Genomic DNA, 19892 nt, shown 5'->3' on the forward strand with positions numbered 1-19892 from the left:
CTCTCTCCCTCAGAGGCCGAAAGATGACAGTTAGGGAGGGAGGAGCCTCCTTCTTCAGGCCAGCCCCTGATGGTACTGGGCCAGCCTTCTCTCTCCCTCAGAGGCCGAAAGATGACAGTTAGGGAGCACTATGCTTCCATTTTAACAGCCATGGAAAAGTTCTAGGGAATCCTGGGATTTGCAGTTTAGGGATGGATACTTAGAATTTTTATCCAGAGTGCTCTAGTGCCATCTCAAACTACAAACCTCAGAATTCCATAGGATGCAGCCAGAGCAGTTAAACTGGAATCATTATGCTATACATAGACCCATGACTTAGATTTTGTAACTTGACTCTGTGCCTGCTTCAGCTTCAGTACAAGCAAAAAGCTAAGTTCTCAATAATTAATACAAACAGGAGTTTATCACACTGGAGCTGATTTTGGCATTAAAGAGAGATTAAAGCACCCGATTATGATGCCACAGTGCGCCAATGGCTACTTGCAACATCCTAATGGCACTGTGATGTGCGGACACTAGGCGTCTGTCACATAATGATGGTGGTGCCCATCTGTACAGGGCACTGCCATTTTGACACCCTTGTCACGTGCAAGGGGCGAGGGGTGTCTAGAAGCACCGCCTCTCGCACGTGACGAGGGCATCCTGTCATACCCGTCTGGATCGGGCCTTTGTGACCATTTTAATGGCGGCTTTTGTGTGACATTGTGTGAAATCGTTATGTGTAATTATAGGATTTTTCTGGGATATTCACAGGATAAACTCCCAATCTCCTTCATGTGATAAACTCCAATATCCTTAATCCTCTCATGATGACCTGGGTAGATAGTCTGAATGGACAGGGGACGATAGCAAGGGACTGGTAGAGGTTCAGCATATTATGACCATCAAGCAAATGCAGTTTGGAATGGAGTGTCGGGCTAGATGCTTTTGTAGAGGATGGATCAGAACAGACAAAAATATTGTCCTCTAATTATTGTCCATAAGGATGATGTTGTCATTTGAACATTGGACTATGACTTGGAGACCAGGGTTCAAATCCCCCTTGGCCAAGGAAACCCACTGGGTGACCTTAGGCAAGTCACACTCTCTCAGCTTCAGAAGGGTGCAAACCCACTCTGAACAAATCATGCCAAGAAAACTCTGTGATAAGTTCACGTTAGGGTTGCCACACGTTGGAGACAACCTGAAGATGCCCAAACACAGGAAGAACAATTCTTATACAGTTCTCTAACTTTGAACATGTTGGAAGGTAAGGTGCAATCATGCTTGTACATGTGACTAAGCAGCAAAGATTGGAAATGCAAAGAACACATGTAAATATTCACATCTTTGATATTCACATCTCAGTGTTTAAGACACTCTGCAGAAGAAAATGAGGTCAGCCCCAAGATTTTTTTTAATTATTGTTATTTTGGAGCACAGCAAATAGTTTTCAGGTACTGTTTTCTATATATATTTTTTTACAAGAATAAGTGCATTTTTCAATAGGCACAACCTCTAGTTATGCAATCGTATGTATTTTTATGGTCATTGCAGGAGGTATTCAGTATCTCCTTATATAATGACTCACTTTTGTTCAGCTGCAAAAGTGCAGCTGGATAGTGACCAAGAGCCCACTTAACAGCTACAGATTGGAGATTGGTTTGTACCCAGTGCCTTCAGACTGGGGTTGCACATTGGAAGCCCACCAGTGGCATAGATTTCCATTTTACCAGTACAAAACAGGATTGTAGACAAACTATTTTACTAAAATAAACTATTGCTATGCAAAAATGATTGCAAGGGTGTTTTTTTAAGCAGAAAATAGACTTTCCACAAAGCCATGTGAATTTTTGCATAAATGAATTTTTCCTGAATGAAGTACAAACAGTGCTTGAATATTATACAGAAACTCTCATTCTCATGTTGTGGGGAGAAAATAACTATAATAATTATTTGTTTTTTCATGCTGGACCAAAGATTTAACCAGATGGTTAGTGTTTCCTCTTTATATTGTTTCCTCCTTTACTTCCCCATCTATAGATCGATATTTTCAGGGTTCACTTTCTTTCCTCTCACACACATTTGGAGTTTATTGCTTGTCTTATTAATTCAGTTTACCAATCCTAGTTTAAATTTCAATTTGGGCTGCATACCGATCTTATCAGAAGGTTTTTGCCACTGAATTTGCCACCTGGGGTGCATTCCTGCTTCAGGAGTGCTCCATGTGGCTCTTTTAAGATCCAGGAATTTTCCAGCTTAAGAGAATGGTCACCAGAGCGCTCCCGGAAGCAGGGATGCACCCGGGCTGTATTTGGGCAGCAAATTCAGTGGCAAAAACCTCCTGATAAGATCAGGGTGCAGCCAAAATTTAAATTTATACTGGGAGAGGTAAGCCAAATTAATAGATTCATAGACTCTTAGAGTTGGAAGAGACCACAAGGGCCATCCAGTCCAACCCTCTGCCAGGCAATAAGCACCATTGTCTCTTAGTCATAAAACCAGCAGTTGCCAACCACATCTTTCCTCTCTCTGAAATACATATTTTGCTCTTAACTAAACTTTCATTCAATGAAGACAGTCTTTTGTGGATAATTATAAACAGCAGCTCCTATGTAGGCTAACAGTACAGTACAAACTAATTACGCAAACCATACAGATATTAAACAGACAAGAAAAATGCCTATAAATACTGTAAGAAATTCTACTAACTTCCTGGGAGATTTCATAAAGAATTTTTTCATTATGTAGAAACAAATTAATAAGTACCTTGTGTTGGAAATCTTTTTACAGGTGTTTTTTTAACACGCTTAACTTCATAAATATGTTCAAATATAGATATCAGTTCCTGTACAGCATCTTCTATATGCCGGCTTTTGTTGTTTAATATTTCAGCCCATTCCTTAGTGGAAACCTGTTCATGACACACAATAAGAACATTTAATATATTTAAGAATGGAAAGTAAATGGAAACACTTGAATAAAGTTATACATTGCATTTCTTATTACCATTTTTAATTATTTATTAGCAGTATTTTATGCTAATAATTGCATTTTTTATTTACAAATATAAAGGCCAACAAATTCAGATACTGCCGTACTGTAATTCTGTCTTAACAAATAAAACCTAAGGTCCAAAAAGCAACTATTTTGTATTTAAACATTTATCACTATTTGTATTTTTCTCTGTTATTATTTGGAATTTGTTGTTGTTGTTGTTGTTGTGCCTTCATAAGTTTAAGACTTATGGCAACCTCAAGGCAAACTTATCATGGGGCTTTCTTGGCAAAATATGTTCAGAGGGCATTTGTCATTGCCTCCCCCTGAGGCTGAGTGCTTTTGAAGTGCTTTAAACACAGATAAAAAGATACAGTTGGCCCTTCTTATACACAGATTTTTTTATACACAGATTCAAGCATCCATGGTTTGAAAATGTTCAAAAAAGTATACATTTCAAATATCAAACCTTGATTTTCCATTTTTTATAAGGGACACCATTTTGTTTTGTTGATTATATTTAATGAGACTTGAGCATCCACAGATTTTGTTATCCACGGGGGATCTTGGAACCAAACCCCAGTGTATAACAAGGGTCCACTGTATTTACAGTGAGAATAGCTTCAGACCACCAAAGCTGTGACCACCACCTATCCTAAGAGGTATCCCAGAGTCTAGCACATGTGGTATCACATGGCAGAGATACCTGCATTCTCAGCATACTAGTCAGAGCACTGTGATTTTACATAATTCTCACAACCAAAGAACTCTATGTCCACCCTGTCATATGGCTGACTCCCAATGAAGCTGATAGAAACCAACAGTCAGCTTTCCAAAAGAGAGGCTTTAATTTAGACTATACAGTTTTGAGGCAATGCAAAAATGCTAACAGTTGTACACTGAGAGAAATACACCATCTACTGTTGAAATATTAAAAATGAATTCAGAATTATTAATCTTCAAAGGAATTGTCATAACTAAGATATGTCAAGTGGTTTACTTTTACCTAAATGTTTACTTTATTCTAATTGTGATGTGAAAAGACAGACACATAGTCCATGATGTCACAAATGACAATGTGTATTTATAAAAGTATCATATCTCCACTTAAAAAGATTTTAAAATTGGGTTTACCTCATTGCGTGCTAATAGATCCTCAACTTTCATTGGATTATCAGGCAGTACAAGCAAAAGAGTATTTGCTATATCTTTCAATGTTAAATCAATCTGCATTTCACATAAATCATTAATCTACAAAAATAAATATATAATTAATACCATGCTGGTTTCTTCCCAGACTAACAAAGCAGTATCATTCACAAAATTCTATCTATCTTAATGTGGTGGTGGGAGAATTAAACAACATTAACTGAAACTGCAAGAAAACAGTAGATACTGAGTATTTATTTACACAGGCCAAAAGGCTTGATCCTCCTGCCCCCATCTGGGCATCATCCTGATTGGATGACACACGGCCCAAGCCCTGGTTTTAGTGTGGGCAATCCAGGACATCCCACTCCAGAACCAGGGCATAACAAGATAAATACAAACTAAAAAAAAACCCTTTCCTATTGATCGAGATCTTCTGGGAAGATCCAGAGCCATTCATTTCTGCATTGTTATGGCTGTCTGAATGGGTGTCCCACTAGGCCACCTGGTAAATCTGCCATTATGGGGGTCACCTGTTCAGAGGTCAGAATGAGGCATCCAGCATGTGCCTATCACTGGGCACCTCATTGTGACCTCGGCAGCAAGCAATCCAAGGTGCCGGTAAAAAACGTGCAGTATTTGCTGTTGTTCTGAACTGCCTTCAAGTTGACTTCAACCAAGGGTAACCCCATGAATGAGACACTTTCAAGACTCCCTGTCCTCAACTGCTCCTGGAGACTTTATTGAGTCTATCCACCTAGTATACAGTCATCCTCTCTTTCTACTACTCTCCACCTTGGCTTCCAGGGAGAATTCAAGCACAATCTGTTCTAGGACCCATTTATTTTTATTTTTAGATATCCATAGTATCCTGTGCACGTTTCCCCAGCATCCCATCTCATATGAGTTTATTCTCTTTCTGTCAGCCTTCCTCACTGTCCAGTTCTCACATCCACACATAATAATGGGGAATACAATTGTTTGGACTATCCTAACTTTAGTGTTCAGTTTTGTCTTTGCACTTTAGAATCTTGTCCAATTCTTTCATTGTTGTCCTTCTCATTTCTAGTCTTCTGATTTCTTGACTACAATTCCTGTTCTAATAAATGGTTGATCCAAAAAGTAAGGAAACTCTTTTACTTTTTCTGTTTTTTCATCATCCAATTGAATTTATGTAAATTTTCTGTAGTAATTATTTTTGTTTTCTTACTGTTCAGCATGAAGCTTCACTTAGTAGTTTCCGCTTTCACTTTCTTTAGTAATTGTTCCAAGTTTTAAAAATCTGCTTGAACTAATACATAAATAAATATCAAGCTGGCACTTAATTTTTAGTACACAAGGTTCTGGTCAAAATTCATAAGTGGGACACAACTGCCAAAAACACAATTTGCTACTTGCCTCACTTCTAATAGTGGAAGCAAGCAAAGAAGCACATTGGTAGGTGGCCTAGGAACAGGAGCTCTTTTAAGCCCTTAGTGAACCCAAGATTTAACTCTGTGCATCAGCCCTACTCTCCACCCTTTCCATCCTTGTCTTTCCCTACTGTCTCTTTTTGCCTACTATTTTAGACCAGGGGAAGGAAAAGTTACATAGGCCTGTTACAGACAGGCCAAAATAAAGCTGCTTCGAATCACTTTGGAGGAATGGTATTTCAATGATGCATGTGTCCTAAGTGTCCAAAAGCCGCACCAAAGCCATGCTCCAGTCCTAAGGACCGGAGTGCAGCTTTGGTGTGGCTTTTGGACTCTTAGGACTCATGCATCATTGAAATACCATTCCTCCAAAGTGACTCGAAGCAGCTTTATTTTGGCCTGTCTGTAACAGGCCATAGAGTTGCATAGGGCAGCCAAGGCAATTTCTATGGAGCTCCTGGAGCCCACGCAGAATTTTTTTAAAAAATGCAGGCCTAAACATTTGCAGGCCTAATCTGTAATAAATAACAACCACAACCATATTTTGAACATGCATTTGAAAATGTGTTTACCTTTTTCAGCAGTTGATTAAACATTTTCATAACTTCATCAACCTCTTGAAAGAAGCTAGGTAAAGTCAAAGATGACCAGGTTAGAATTGTAAGACCTTGCCTGAGCACAGATTCCACCTAATGAAAGTAGGCAAGGATAGAAGAAAACATTTATTGTGACAATAGCCAACCATGACAATCAAATGATGTTCTATACTAAAGCTCAGTATCTCCCATATTTTAGTATCTCTTTATGAGCTATACTTTGTTAAAATAAATACAAAATCACAAATATTTGTCATTTCCAAAGGATTTTCTTCCTTAACCTCTTTCACTCTCACATGGCATCATGAATATGGAATCATACAAAGATATCTGCAAGGGGAAGTTGGGGGGGGGTGATCCTTGATACTCTATATTTATTTTTCAAAAATGCACACAGACAGATGCTCATCCAGCTAGTCAGCAAGAGGGTTAGAGTGGCCTTTTCTTTGAGCCTGGCTACCAGGCATCTCTCCCTGCACTATTCTGGAAGAGAATCCTCCCAAGCCAGCAAGCAGATGGGATGGATGTGGTTTGTTCTGAACTAATGATGCTACATCTGCAAATGTTTATATGTATACAAGTATACATAAATAAGATCTTAGCTTTCATATAAAATTCATCATTTATACCAGCTGTGCTGATTGAGACTGGCCTGTGGTTGAGAGACTGTGGATTATGCCAACCCTGAAAATTAGTTTAAATGTTGTACAGTACTCAGTTAAGAGTGCTCTGCAGTATCCCATGAGGTTTCTGATGAGATTGTGAGAGAAAACCCCACAGTTATAAGGCACTGCTTGGAATCTACAACAAGCTTCGCCTACAAGATTCCAACAGTGCCTTATAACTCATACAGTACAGTGGATTGTTTCCCTGCATTCATTATAACATAGTAAAAACTGTCATGTTGTTTTCATGGAGATATTCTCAAAATGTGCAGTAAATGGGGAAGTCCTAGAAAGCATAAGATCTTCAGAGTATATTAAATAAAATATAATAATACAAGAAACACCTGAATCTGGACACTGTGTGCTTATTTGGGATTTTAAAAAAGTATTTAATGTAAATCACAGCTGTGACAAACCACAGGCAGTGCAATGTATTGGTGACTTCCTATGCTCTTACTAATTTTAATGAGAGTTTCAGAATTTGAACAGCACCGATTGTAATGGATTGTGGTTCTAATTACCAGTAAGACAATTTTACTTTTTGTTGTAAACCACCCTCCAAAACAAAGGCAAGTAATTTGAAATAAAGCACATTTATCATAACCCACCTTCTTCATTTTTGGTGCCATCAAATTGACAAATACTGTTGGTACTTCTTGACACAAATTTTCATAGCACTGCAGGATATTCTGTGATTTAAAATAAGCATTAACTATATTATTGAATGTGAACAGAAAATAAAATGTGGCTGGGTAGCAGAGTCTCCTCAAACCCCAGCCAGTACAGATTTACATTTACAGTATTTGAAATCACACATAGAAAAAAATGCTATATACAGATAGTTTTACAGACAATCAAAGTATTCTATTTATTAAAATAATTCTAATTATTAGGCAATTTTCACATTCATAAAGTTTACATTTTATACAAATCAAACGAAAAACAAGCATGTTCCATATATCATGTATGACACAATTAGAAATGCCTACATTTCTCAGAATTCTATGAGAGAGCTGCACATGAGACAGAAAAAATAGTTTTTGGGCTTCTGGGACCCTTTCACACTAGTAGTGGTGTCATTCAAAATAATTAAGAGCCTGGTCTGCCCATTTATTATTATTATTATTATTATTATTATTATTATTATTACAAAAATGTGTAACCCTCTTACATAAGTCAATGCCATTAGCCCCCCCCCCCCCCCAAATTAATATGCTACTTTGCTATTTTATTGTTGGACATTAGACTTCAATGTATAACACAGAAAAGTTATCTCTTGCTAGAGTCTGAACAAATTATTAAGAAGGCAAACTGGACAGTCTAGGACTGCTGTGGCCTGGACCTCTCCATCTTGTTGGGGAGGGGGAGCCAAGCTTTTTTTCTCAACTGCAAACTGGAAATTCCCTCATTTTCCTGCCCTCCTGCTGACAAGGAAATGGTTGCATTCATGAAAGCAATTAGAGCTTAACTGTCTTGTCTACCTCCACTAAATGGAGACCTGTCAAACTGGCTCTGACTGGTACAACCCCATTGTGAAGTACTGTGCAACCTTTAAAGAGGTTGAGCAAATCTATCTTGATTGTAAAAGATGGTAAATATCTACACTGATTAGCGTTGTCCTGTGTATGCAACCCCCTTGTTCAATACTGTCCAGACCAAATTAAGAGTCATCATCAGTACTCGAAGGACACATTCACCCCTGCCTTTACAAGCACATTTTTTTTATAAAAACAACAACAACACTGATGTCATGTTTTGCCCTACCCAGAGGTGTTCTTTTAACTTTTAGGAGACCACCTTAAAAGAACAGGGAGAGGGAGAGGGAGAGAGAGACCCTCTTTTTGACCTACTCCTCTCTGTAAAGATCTGGCTTCCACTTCCATATCCAGGCATCTTCTTCATGTCAGAGGATGAGACAAGCCATATGTGCTTTTTAGTCTCTAGTCCCTTAAGCTTAGCTCTAGTCCTCATACATTGGTTAGCACAAGGCATTTTAACTCCTATGATGTTATTTCCCCTCTTTTACTTTGAGAAACAGCTTGGACTGGGCATAGACTATTCTGTTGGTTTCTGCTACTATCTTTTTCCTGCCTTTTCAATAAAGAAATAACTATTTTTGTTGCAAAATCATCTTGTCCTTCTACATCATTTTCACTTGGAGTCATTCTGATTAATTGTCCATTCTTAAAACCTTCAGGCTATATGATCCTGCAGAGAATTAGTGCCTAAAAGAGCATCCCCTCTGTCAAACTAATAAAACCAGTGCACTGCTTTTAACAAGCATTTAGAATTGTCAACCAGAGAGCTATAGTCCTTTTCCAGATTACAAACCCTAGCAGCCAAGGCAGTTAAAGTGGAATCATTGTCCTATAGCATTTTAATCAGTCTTGCTCTTGAGGAAGTGGGTAGCTGATAGCATTTCACACCAGAGCAAAGAACAGGTTTGGAGAGGAGGAAGCATTAGCCCCACCATGCAAAGTGGAGCTGCTGCCTCCCATGAATTACATTAAATAAATAAACAAATAAATAAAGGGCAATGCTCTCTCAGTTCCCAAATGCAATAACTCAGAGTTCAACTATCTTGATCTAGCTTTTCCAGCATGTCTCTCTGTCTGATTGCAAATAAATAAATAAAGCTGCAAGGAAAAGGCATTTGCCTACCAATGGCCACATTTTTTGGAGGCATCTTTGGGTAGAGGAAAGACAAAGAAGACTTAGGAGAGTAACTATGTCCCACCAATTGGTATTGATAGAACAAAGTGGAATGCTCATTCCAAACACTTCTAACTAGAGCAGATGAGGAATGAACTTGTAGTGCTACAGTTTCTCATCTGGATACAGCCAGTAAGACATTCACATATTTCCATAGTCACATCCAGTTTTGCCCTGGTTTATGCAATTTATGTTTATCAGATTCCTGAAGGATAGCTATTTTAATCTATAGTAGCAAAAAGACAAAAGGTAATATAGCAAGTGTTGAACAACAAATAAGCCATGTCACTTTTTGCCTTTTCACAGAATCAAAGGGAAAAGGGAGGATTAGATCCCAGGGTAATCGGTGACTAATTTTCATTTTAGAGGGAGTGAAAAGACAGGCCCAGCGCTTTCAGGCCTATTCTTAAGAAGCAGAGCCCTCCCATCTGCCTTGGTCCAGGCCTCAGAGGGAGAGAAGAACTGCTGGACCTGATCCCCTTTCCACCACCATTCCCTTCTCCTTTTGCGTCGTGTCTTTTTAGATTGTAAGCCTGAGGGTAGGGAACCGTCTAATTAAGAATAATAATAATTGTAAGCCACTCTAATAATTTATTTCACCAAAATGTATCTGACTTCCTTCAAAACGTAATGAATTTCACAATTCCTCGGAGTACACCGTGACATGAATGACTCATGATAAAATAACCACATGTAGTTAAACTTTTGGGATTTTTTAAATTATAAAAGCTGTAGAAAAATTGCCCATGAGAAGAACAACTCTCAGTTAACTATACTGGAGATATTTTACAATGACTACTGGATAAAATTTAGATGTGCTGCACATTAAAAACATGCTGATATGATACTGCAGTCAATAAATGCTGAACTGTTTTAAAGCCAACTATAATCATTGCTTACTTACCTCCAAACATAATTTGTTTGTTTTAACCTCACTTTCAATCTTGACTATCCTCTTTGCCTGTTCTGGTACTTCTAGGCCCATTTTTATCATACATTTTGTCTCTCGAACAATCTCTAAAATTTTGGGGTCAAAATTAACCAGTAGCTTTCCAGTTTCAGGATGACGTACCAAAAGTGTAACTTGCAATGCTGAAATTAAAGGGTAAAATATTCAACACGTTCATCACTATTTCATGATGGTGCCAAAGAGAAAGTGCAGTGATAATGAGTGATATTTAGCATGGATCACACTACTTACTGTACTGTAGCTGTGCAATTTCTTTCATCCAAGCTGTGTGATAGAGCACCTCAAACTCCACCAATACATAGGAGATTTTATTGTATAATCGAACAACTGCTTTACCTTCTGTACTTGCCAAGATATCTGAATTTTTCTATTAAAATATATGATATTAAAGTTATACAAATTAAAAAGAAATATGAATGAAATACCATTTCTTTTCATTAAATACACTTCAATTCAGAATGCATTTCTGTTTCTCCATGTCTTTACAAAAACTTGTATTATATGAATTCTTTAAAAGGCTTTCAAGATTACACAGATGTTAATAATACATACTATTGCTTACAAACAGCATCATAATTCAGCTTTTATATGTCTGGATCCAAAGTCAAATAAATACATGAAGGAGAAATACATAGGCAGCTGGGGTTTTATTTATTGTTTTCTCTCTAAGAATTCCCACTGGTGCATAGATGACACTTTTAGAACGGACAGCAGTTTATCTCTTTGGCAATAGGAAATGCTGTAGGGAAAGCTAATGAAATCTTAATTGCATGTGTAGCTCAAACTTGCACTAACATCAAAATTCTTTTTAATTATTTTCCTAATGCACAACAAAACTATGATACAATAATGTTATGGATAATGGCCAACTCAGGAGCCTGAGTGCCTTTAAGACTAGAAGCAAAACAAGACAATATACAAATATAGGAGTTGTTCATTCCTCCATATTTGGTTACTCCCTCCCCCAGGAATGTAGGTGTGTATGAGTTCATAATTTTTTTAAACAAGTAAAGGAAAACATTTGCAAAACTGCTGTAAGAGTTGAGCATTCTTAGTAGTGTACAGGAGTCATGGAGTCAGGGCCTAACACTGTGTTTATCACACAGAGCATTTACCGCTGACCAAATTCTGCCCAAGTGTTACCCAAATGTTTCAGGTGCGCTGGAGGTGGGTTCATTTTTATTAATGAGATCTTTTTTTAATAAAAATGGCTTTTCTGAGGCTTCCCCACGAACGCTTCCACAACGGAAGGGAAGCGGGAAGCCTCTATAACGTTTCGGAAGCGCGAAGATGATCCCACCTCCGGCACTCCTGAAACATTTGGGTAACACTTGGGCAGCGTTTGGACAGTGGTAAGTGCCCTGTGTGATAAACTCCTACAAGTAACATTAAAAACACAGTATGTGGCCTTTGAAGGTTTTAAAAATAAGCATGGGAGATAATTTTAATTGGACTGTAACAGATGGCAACCTGAGGTTTAAGTATTACTTTACTAGCCAGAATCCTAATCAATACTACATACCCTCCAATATTTCACAGAAGGAAATCAGAAACATGTGGTCAAGCAAGATTAGAGTGTGGTCAAGATGGCAAAAGTTGTTAATGAGGAGGAAATCACAAGGTATTAGGGGCTGCAGTAGTTGGCTTTTGCCTGAGTCTACAGGAAAGACAAGAATCTATCCCCAATACACTCCTCTCCACCATGCAAAGTTAATTGAGTGCAAACTTCTTTTCCTTTTCCTTTTTTTTTTTTTTTTACTTTGAGCTCAATTGGACTAAGATGGAGACAAATGAAACAGACATCTGAAAAACAGTTCAAAAAGTGGGACATCAGAGGATTATTCGGGACTGTCCCTGCCAAATTGGGATTGTTGGAGGGTAAGATATTGCCTCCTTCTTGTCAGTAGGCTGTGGGGAGCATCTATTGGCACAGATAGGAGTTTTTATTCCTCAAGGTTAACAGCAATGTGGATGCGGTTTTCATTACAATTGAGGCTAGGAAGAAAAGGATGAAACCCTCTCTGGAAAGAGTGGGATGAATGAAAACTGCACTCTCCTCCACATTAAATTTCTATTACCTTTCACTTATATACAGTAGTTAGTTATTTAAAATATTTTAAAACAGATGTAGGCAGTGCGTTATTTAACATGTAGTTAACTAGACTTTTGTTTGCAAAGGAAAAATTGAGTTAGGGGATGGGGGAACAGGGAGAACAAATTGGCTTGTTTTATGCTGTCAGAGTTTGAAATATGTCTCATTAATTTTGGTGCGGGACAGACCAGCCAAAAAGGATGGTCTCTCGGTGCCCAGCTTTGGTCTGCAGAGAAGCCACAGCCTCCAGACCGCAGGATTTCCCTGCAGATCAAAGAGAGCCCGCAAAAAGAGGGTTCTTCTTGCAGTGCCATTATGACGCCGCAGTGTGCCAAAGGCGCCGTGACATGCGGACGCAAGGCATCCATCACATAATGATGGCGGCGCCCATCTGTACAGGGCGCCGCCATTTTGACGTCCTTGTCATGTGCGAGGGGCGAGGGGCGTCTACAAGTGCTGCCCCTCACACGTGACGAGGACGCACCCATCTGGACCAGGCCATAGTTCCCAGACCATTCTCATTGGAGGCCCCAGACTGTCCTTTTCTGGCCAAAAAAGAGCATGATTTGCCACTACAGGAATCCTCAAAAGACAACAAATAACCTTTTAAATAAGCTACATGACCCCCACATACACACACACACTGCTTAACATCTAAATGAAAGAACTGTATTTTCCAAACCCAAGGTAGATTGAATAGCTACTTTCAGATTTTTCCTTTTGATGTTTTTGACATGTGCAGGCAAAGGATCCTAATAGCAGAAAACTGATAAGCCTACTCCTCAGACTTTCTAAATGCTCAGCTCAAGCAATCCATTCTTGGATTAGATACTGAATATTATCAGATAAAATGTTCATTTCAAAAGCCAACATTTCTACTTATTTCTAAAGGTTCCACTGGTGTGTGCATGTGTGTATTAATACAAAACTTAAAATGAAGGGGATCAGTCTGGATTCAAGCCAAAGTTCTTTGCAAAATCCAGAAAATCCTCTTGAGTTGCTCAAAAAAAGTTTGTCTCTGCACAAAAATAAAGACACCAACCAGCTTCTTATAGATTTCTAGACATTTGTAACTATTTTAAAGTAACCAGAAAATGCACCTTATTGTTAACTAAGATCAGGACACTTAAAATCCCCTGTATACTCCAGATTAGTGAGTTGGGGTGTTGCTCTCAAAATCAGTCAAACAGCACCACCTGCAGACTCTTATATCTCACTTCACTCAAATTCACATCTAGTGGTGCTAATCAGTGTTGCCAGTTTCCGAGGAATTCCCCAGAATCTAGGGAATTTAATTAATTTCTTTCCAGGGATTTTGACTGAATATTCCGGTAAATATTGGGGGATTCCGGAGATTTTGGATTTTGGTAAAACATTCCAGGGAATATCTTCCAGGCTTTTTGGCAACACTGGTGCTAATCCTTTTCAGTGATTTGGAGAAAAGTACAGTGGGCCCTTCCCTTATTCAGGGGAACCGTTCTGGATCCCACCACCTAAGGGGAATTCTGTGCATGCTCACATCCCATTGGAACCAATGGGGTACGTGCCATTTGCCCAATTGCCACACTACTTCAATGTATGCTTGAAGCCGCAGATGGCACAGGTGCACTGTACAGTAATAACCCTGCCTAAAGGTAAAAGTAAAGGTCATTCCTTGACATGAATATCTAGTCATAACCAACTATAGGGGGCGGTGCTCATCTCCCTTACAAAGCCAAAGAGCCAGCATTGTCCGAGGACTGCTCTGGTGGCCATGTGGCCAACATGACTGCACCGGACACTGTCACCTTCCCACTGAAGTGGTGCCTATTTATCTACTTGCATTTGTATATACACAGTGTAATAACTAGCACTGTTCTTCTCACTTCACTAGAGGTTTAAAAAAACAAGATGCAATAATTTATCAGCTTCTTATGGTATACAAAATATGTCACTGTCGGGCAATGTTGATGCCAAACTTACATAAAAAAAAAGGTGATTGGCTCACTTATGCGCCTGAACAGCTGCCTCACCCACAGTATCTTTCCTGCTATGGGGGGCATGTTTCGAGCCAGAGGAGGGTCATCTTTTTGAGCCTGATAAAGCTACAATAAAGAAAATGCAACATTAAAATAAGCCTTCTGCCAGCAGTTTCAAAAAGTGACCTAAGCATTTAGACTTACACACAAAGATATGTCACTGTACTAGAGAAGCTTATTTATGGCAGACCCATTAAGGACACAATCTTCCATAATGCAACCAAGGGGGAAAGGATATGTTGCAAATATAGCACTGAATTATAGATAATTTACACATTAATAACAATGCACAACATGAATTAATGCTGCTACACATCCTTATACTGTTTCCAAATTATGGATAGCATAAGAAATGCCTAAAAATTCCTTTATTGTCCTCATATATACATGCAGCTACTCTGTTTTCTCATTATTGCAGTGTTCATCAGTCCAATCTTCAATCAAAACAGGAGAACATAAATTAACACACACACCTATCAAAATATACATCTAAAACAATTTTTCATGGCCTTTCATACTGTTTTCACTATTTCAGATCTCATGTTATCAGAAGCTGAGCAGTGAAGGGTTTTAACTGATTAATCATTTTTTCAATTAACGTTTCAGTTAACCAAATGTATACTGTGCACGTGCTGGAAAAACCTCAATAGATTTTTTTTAGGGAAATACATAAAATAGCTTATAATTTAATTTAAAATCTACATACTGATATAAGGGATGATAATATTTATCATTTTCTTTTTCATTTTTTAAAATATTTGTTCTAAAGACCATCTTAATACAACAGCAAATGCCAGAACCAAAACATGTTCAAAACTGCATGCATTAATTATCAGTCCTATTTACTATGAATATAAATATTCCTTATTTTAACAAGGAAAGCAAGAGCAAAACACGAACTCTATTCTGGGGAAGGCAGGGAACAAAATGTGAAGGGGGGGGGGGTGTCTAGCTTCAGTACCAAACCAAAGATACTGGGTCTCATGTTTTCAGCTTCATCTTGGGCAATGGAAAAACATAGCCTATTCTGGATGCCTCCTTCTCACTAGTTTAGGAATGAAAAGTTCTCCTCATTGTGAATAGACTATGTACCTTTTTAGTTGCTTCAAGTTCTGCAACATAATGCTGAAGAATCCGTCCAATCGTATGTGCAATTTCATGCTGAAGACATGGCATGTTCAGCTTCTGAAACCTAAAAAGATCAAGTTTAAATAGATGAGAACACAGAATGTATTTCCGGAAGATTAGGAAGTTTAGTACTCCAACTTGAAATTAATGTTTCCTATTAAGAAGTAAGGAAGGATAATTAATGAGATAATTAATGAGAACTGCAATACATTTCAGAAGAAAAGGCATTAATTTTTCAGGGCAAAATCTACAAGAACGCTCTGTCATATTTGAAAAAACAATTTGAGGCACCAGTTTTTGTGTGCTGTCTTACAGACTACATTTGTGAAATAAGCTCTTCTGTAAAGAAGTTCAGAGATTATGGCCAAACTGGACAGAATTTTATTTGAATGAATATGGTTTTACCTATTTTTAAAAATATATACATACTAGGTGTGGGGAGGCCAAGCTATATCCTGAATGCAGAGGAGGGAGAGTTTAACTCTTTCTCATGTCATGATTGTGATAAATCTTTTCAATGAAGCTGTGATGTATATTGGGAAAGAAGTGTGCATTGATATCAAAAGATCTTCAGAGGTGGGGAATGGAGGGGGCACAGGGATTTTTTTGTGCCTTTCTTTTTTTTTTCTCCCACCTTCATGTCTATCTTTACTTCTATATCTAAGTCATTTGTTGAAGTGGGTTTTATTTGTCCAATTCTTTTAAATTTTGTAATAGTGCATATTTTTTTTTCTTAAAGCGGTCTTGCATAGGTTTCGATCTGAGCTATTTTAGAACTTTAGTGCTTGTACATTTATACTTGCCGTATATCACTTGTACTTTTGTCACAAAGAGGAAAGAAAACTAATCAAAGTACAAAGATAACTTTATTGTTTTAAAGCAACAACAATTTGTGCAGCAACTTACTTTATAAAAATCTTTCTCCAAGGTATTGAGAAACCCAAGTTTTCTCAATTAGGTGTCTCAATGTGTTGATATCATCTCTCATGGAGGATGGGGAAATATGTGACTATTCTTTATCTATCATGTTTTGTTTAGCTACCTTCTAATTTAAAGTATTTCCTAAAGCTGTTTGTCATACCTCTGAAGAAGCTGAAGAGCATGCTGTGAAGACAAGATTCTTCCAAAGCAAGTACTCATAAATGTCTGTATTTGAACCTAAGGAAAATGAATGTAAACATTTAGAGAGAAATTCACAAAACAAGTACAGTATTCACAGTACAGAGATTCTCTAAGAGAGAAATTTACTAGAGTTATCTTGGTTATTAATTTGCCTTCTCCAAAGCCCATAAGGTCTTAGAGAAGAAGTACTGGGAAAAGACAGACAATGTCAGCAGGAAAGAAAAATTCATACCTGTGGTATCCACTGAAATTAACAAGCAGCCAATAAGAAATCCCTGCAATCCCCAGTCCCTACAAAGCCACATCTTGACCAACAAGACAACTAGATAACAAAAAACACCTCCCCAAAATAAAATTTAAAAACCCGCCAACCACTGCACAAATCTCTGTCCACTGATATCCTGTCAAGGGATCTGCCAGAGAAGCCCAGGTTGCAGATGGGCTGCAGACAGGCAGCCACATATGAATACAGTAAGAACTGTCTTCGACACTTAAATGTGTATGTATCCTGTTGGGAGAAAGACAGGATACAGCATGTGCAATAATCTCCAAAAACAGGAGGTAGTAGGGCTAAAGATATGAAGACCCAGAAAAAAATTGGGGTAAAAAAAACTTTTTTCGGGGAGAGGAGGATTTTCCTGAATCATGCTAAAATAAAACATTCCAAAACTGATTTTTCAATTTTTTTCAATTTCTCACACACACACACACACACACACACACACACACACACACACCAGTTTTCCCCTTTTTTCTGATTTTTTCCCCATTTTTTCTGGTTTTTTCCAGGCCTTCACATCTCTAGGTGGGCACACAAGCCAGCAGATGTTTATGCCATACATAACTAAGGCACCTATCTTGTTGATCATACTTTACAATCACAGGAATATGTTCTTGCTTAAAAAAAAAAGCAAATGCAAAATTAAATATTTTTAAAAAAATAAACCTAAGGGCTTTATCACACGACAAAAGAAAACCAAGATGCACCGAGAGAGAAGCAGTTTTCTATTTGCTCATCTGCATGCTGTCATTGCACTTCCACTATCCTTCTAGAAGGAGAGAGTCATAAATGTGTGCCTTTTGCCAAAAAAATTTTTTCCAGTGCAACAAAAGACACGGTTTTATGACTTTCTCCCTCAGGAACAGAATGTAAGTGCTTCAGTGGCACATGGGAAGGCAAAGAGAAAACTGCATCTATCTTGTTGTGTCTCAGGTTTCTTTTGTCATGCGATAAAGCTCTGAGTCTCTAAAAGTCCAACACTTTTTATCTTTGATATAGTCACATTTTCAAGATTTTACTAGAAAAATTATTGTTACTTACCTCTAAATTTTCCATTTTTGTCATGAAATCAGAAAAATCTACATCAAATTCTGTTTTCCTTGGGTCAAGGATATCGTACTTTTTCTTTTGGACACTTTGGTAAACATTCTTGAACTTAATTGCCATAATGTCAATCCCTTCAATGGTAGACATATTCAGTGCAGAAAAAGTCTGAACTATTGTTATCATCTCTGTAATCTAAAATTTGAGGGGAAAACATTTTTTGCTTCAACATAACAAATCACAGACACATTTAATAAAGATCTAATACTTCTACTAACAACCATTACATTTATAACTGGGCTGATCCGATTAGTGTGCTGAATTGTTCCGGCAACTCCTTTTCAAACTTCTCATTTTAGGGTGACTGGGTTGTTGTTGTTTTTACTCTAACCTTATCTTTCTAAAGTGGAAGATTCATTCATAAGCCACCAATATTCACTGTACCAAAACCTAGTACTCATTGAAGTAATAAGTAAAGCTTTGTGTCCCTTGTACTGAGGGCCTATCACACTACGCATTTACAGGTAGCAAGGCACATGTGTTCCTCAACATTACTTCTTTAACACAAAATTTGGTACCAGAGGCAGAAATAATATGGGGAAATGGGTGTAAGTTTCTACACCCCCAAAAGAAGAACAGTTCAACATTTTTAGCCAACTTTTTGCCCAAAACTAACAATAGATATATGTGAAAAGAAACAACCAGGTCAGGGCAAGTTTGCTTAAGTAAACAAAGGAGATTATTGCACATGACTTATCCCTTCTTGTTAGATACACGCGCATTTAACTGTCAATGACAGATCTTATCGCATTCTCCCATGGCTTGGCATATGCAGCCCATACACAACCCATGGCTTTTCAGGAACTGGATTTGACAGTTATATGCACATGTATCCCCTTGGGGAAAAGACAGGATAAATTGTGTATGATAATCTCCAAAAACATTTTGAAATTTCCAGAGACCACTTTAATGTTTCTTTCAAAATGCATCCAGGAATGATCCCCCCACCCCACCCTTTCATCAGCCTTTAGTTTTCTTATAATTTCTATTTTGGCGGCCAAATTTATAGATCTATCCCTTTTTAACATGCTGGGTGTAGCTGGTGAGGCAGGCTTATCTGATTTCTGCCTTTCTGTCTGTTTTGCTGTTCATACATGCTCAGTAAAGGGATTCTGAAGGCAGCTGCTGTTCACCCTGTCTGTTGCTGGCAGGCACACACAGTTACATTAAGACTGGCTAGAGTAAAATCCCATTCTTTCCCAGTTCAAGCTTTATTGTATTCTTTACAGCAGGTACGCTGCTGCAAACTAACATCAAAAGTCTGTGTTTCTCCAAATGTTCTTAACCATCCTCCAAATGCTGATGCTGCTAAAAAAAGTCCAACTAGACAGAGGATAAGGAAGAAAGAGGGAAGGGGGTGATCAGGTATAAAAAAAACTTTAATTTTAAAAAGCTTCTTTGCCAGAAACTGTGTTAATTATGGTGTGCCTGCAGAGAGCTTAAGATTCCACCTTAACTACTATAGTTCTATCCTATCGAATCCTGGGATTTGTAGTTTAGGGTGGTGTATTTAGAATTCACGGGCAGAGGTCACAGTGCCTCATAAAAATGCAAACTTCAAGATTTCATAGGAAGTTGCCATGGCAGTTAAAATGGAATCACAGCATTGTAATTTTGTAGTGTGAAAGGTCCACAGGGCAGAGTCTGTCATGGAAGGGGAAATAATTC

The 19892-nt window shown here is 38.1% G+C and overlaps 1 protein-coding gene across 1 annotated transcript in view; it reads right to left on the reverse strand.

Annotated features, from left to right (window-relative positions):
• DNAH8 (dynein axonemal heavy chain 8) overlaps positions 1 to 19892 on the reverse strand; it is a 204000-nt gene that overhangs the window by 159075 nt on the left and 25033 nt on the right. The window contains 10 exon segments of the mRNA XM_042456521.1: positions 2749 to 2893; positions 4111 to 4227; positions 6110 to 6226; positions 7407 to 7487; positions 10415 to 10602; positions 10712 to 10847; positions 14531 to 14656; positions 15683 to 15782; positions 16800 to 16876; positions 18162 to 18359. Coding sequence (XP_042312455.1) covers positions 2749 to 2893; positions 4111 to 4227; positions 6110 to 6226; positions 7407 to 7487; positions 10415 to 10602; positions 10712 to 10847; positions 14531 to 14656; positions 15683 to 15782; positions 16800 to 16876; positions 18162 to 18359 — 1285 coding nt within the window.

The sequence above is a fragment of the Sceloporus undulatus genome, chromosome 1 (genome assembly GCF_019175285.1).
Source record: "Sceloporus undulatus isolate JIND9_A2432 ecotype Alabama chromosome 1, SceUnd_v1.1, whole genome shotgun sequence".
In the NCBI taxonomy this organism is placed as follows: Eukaryota; Metazoa; Chordata; class Lepidosauria; order Squamata; family Phrynosomatidae; genus Sceloporus; species Sceloporus undulatus.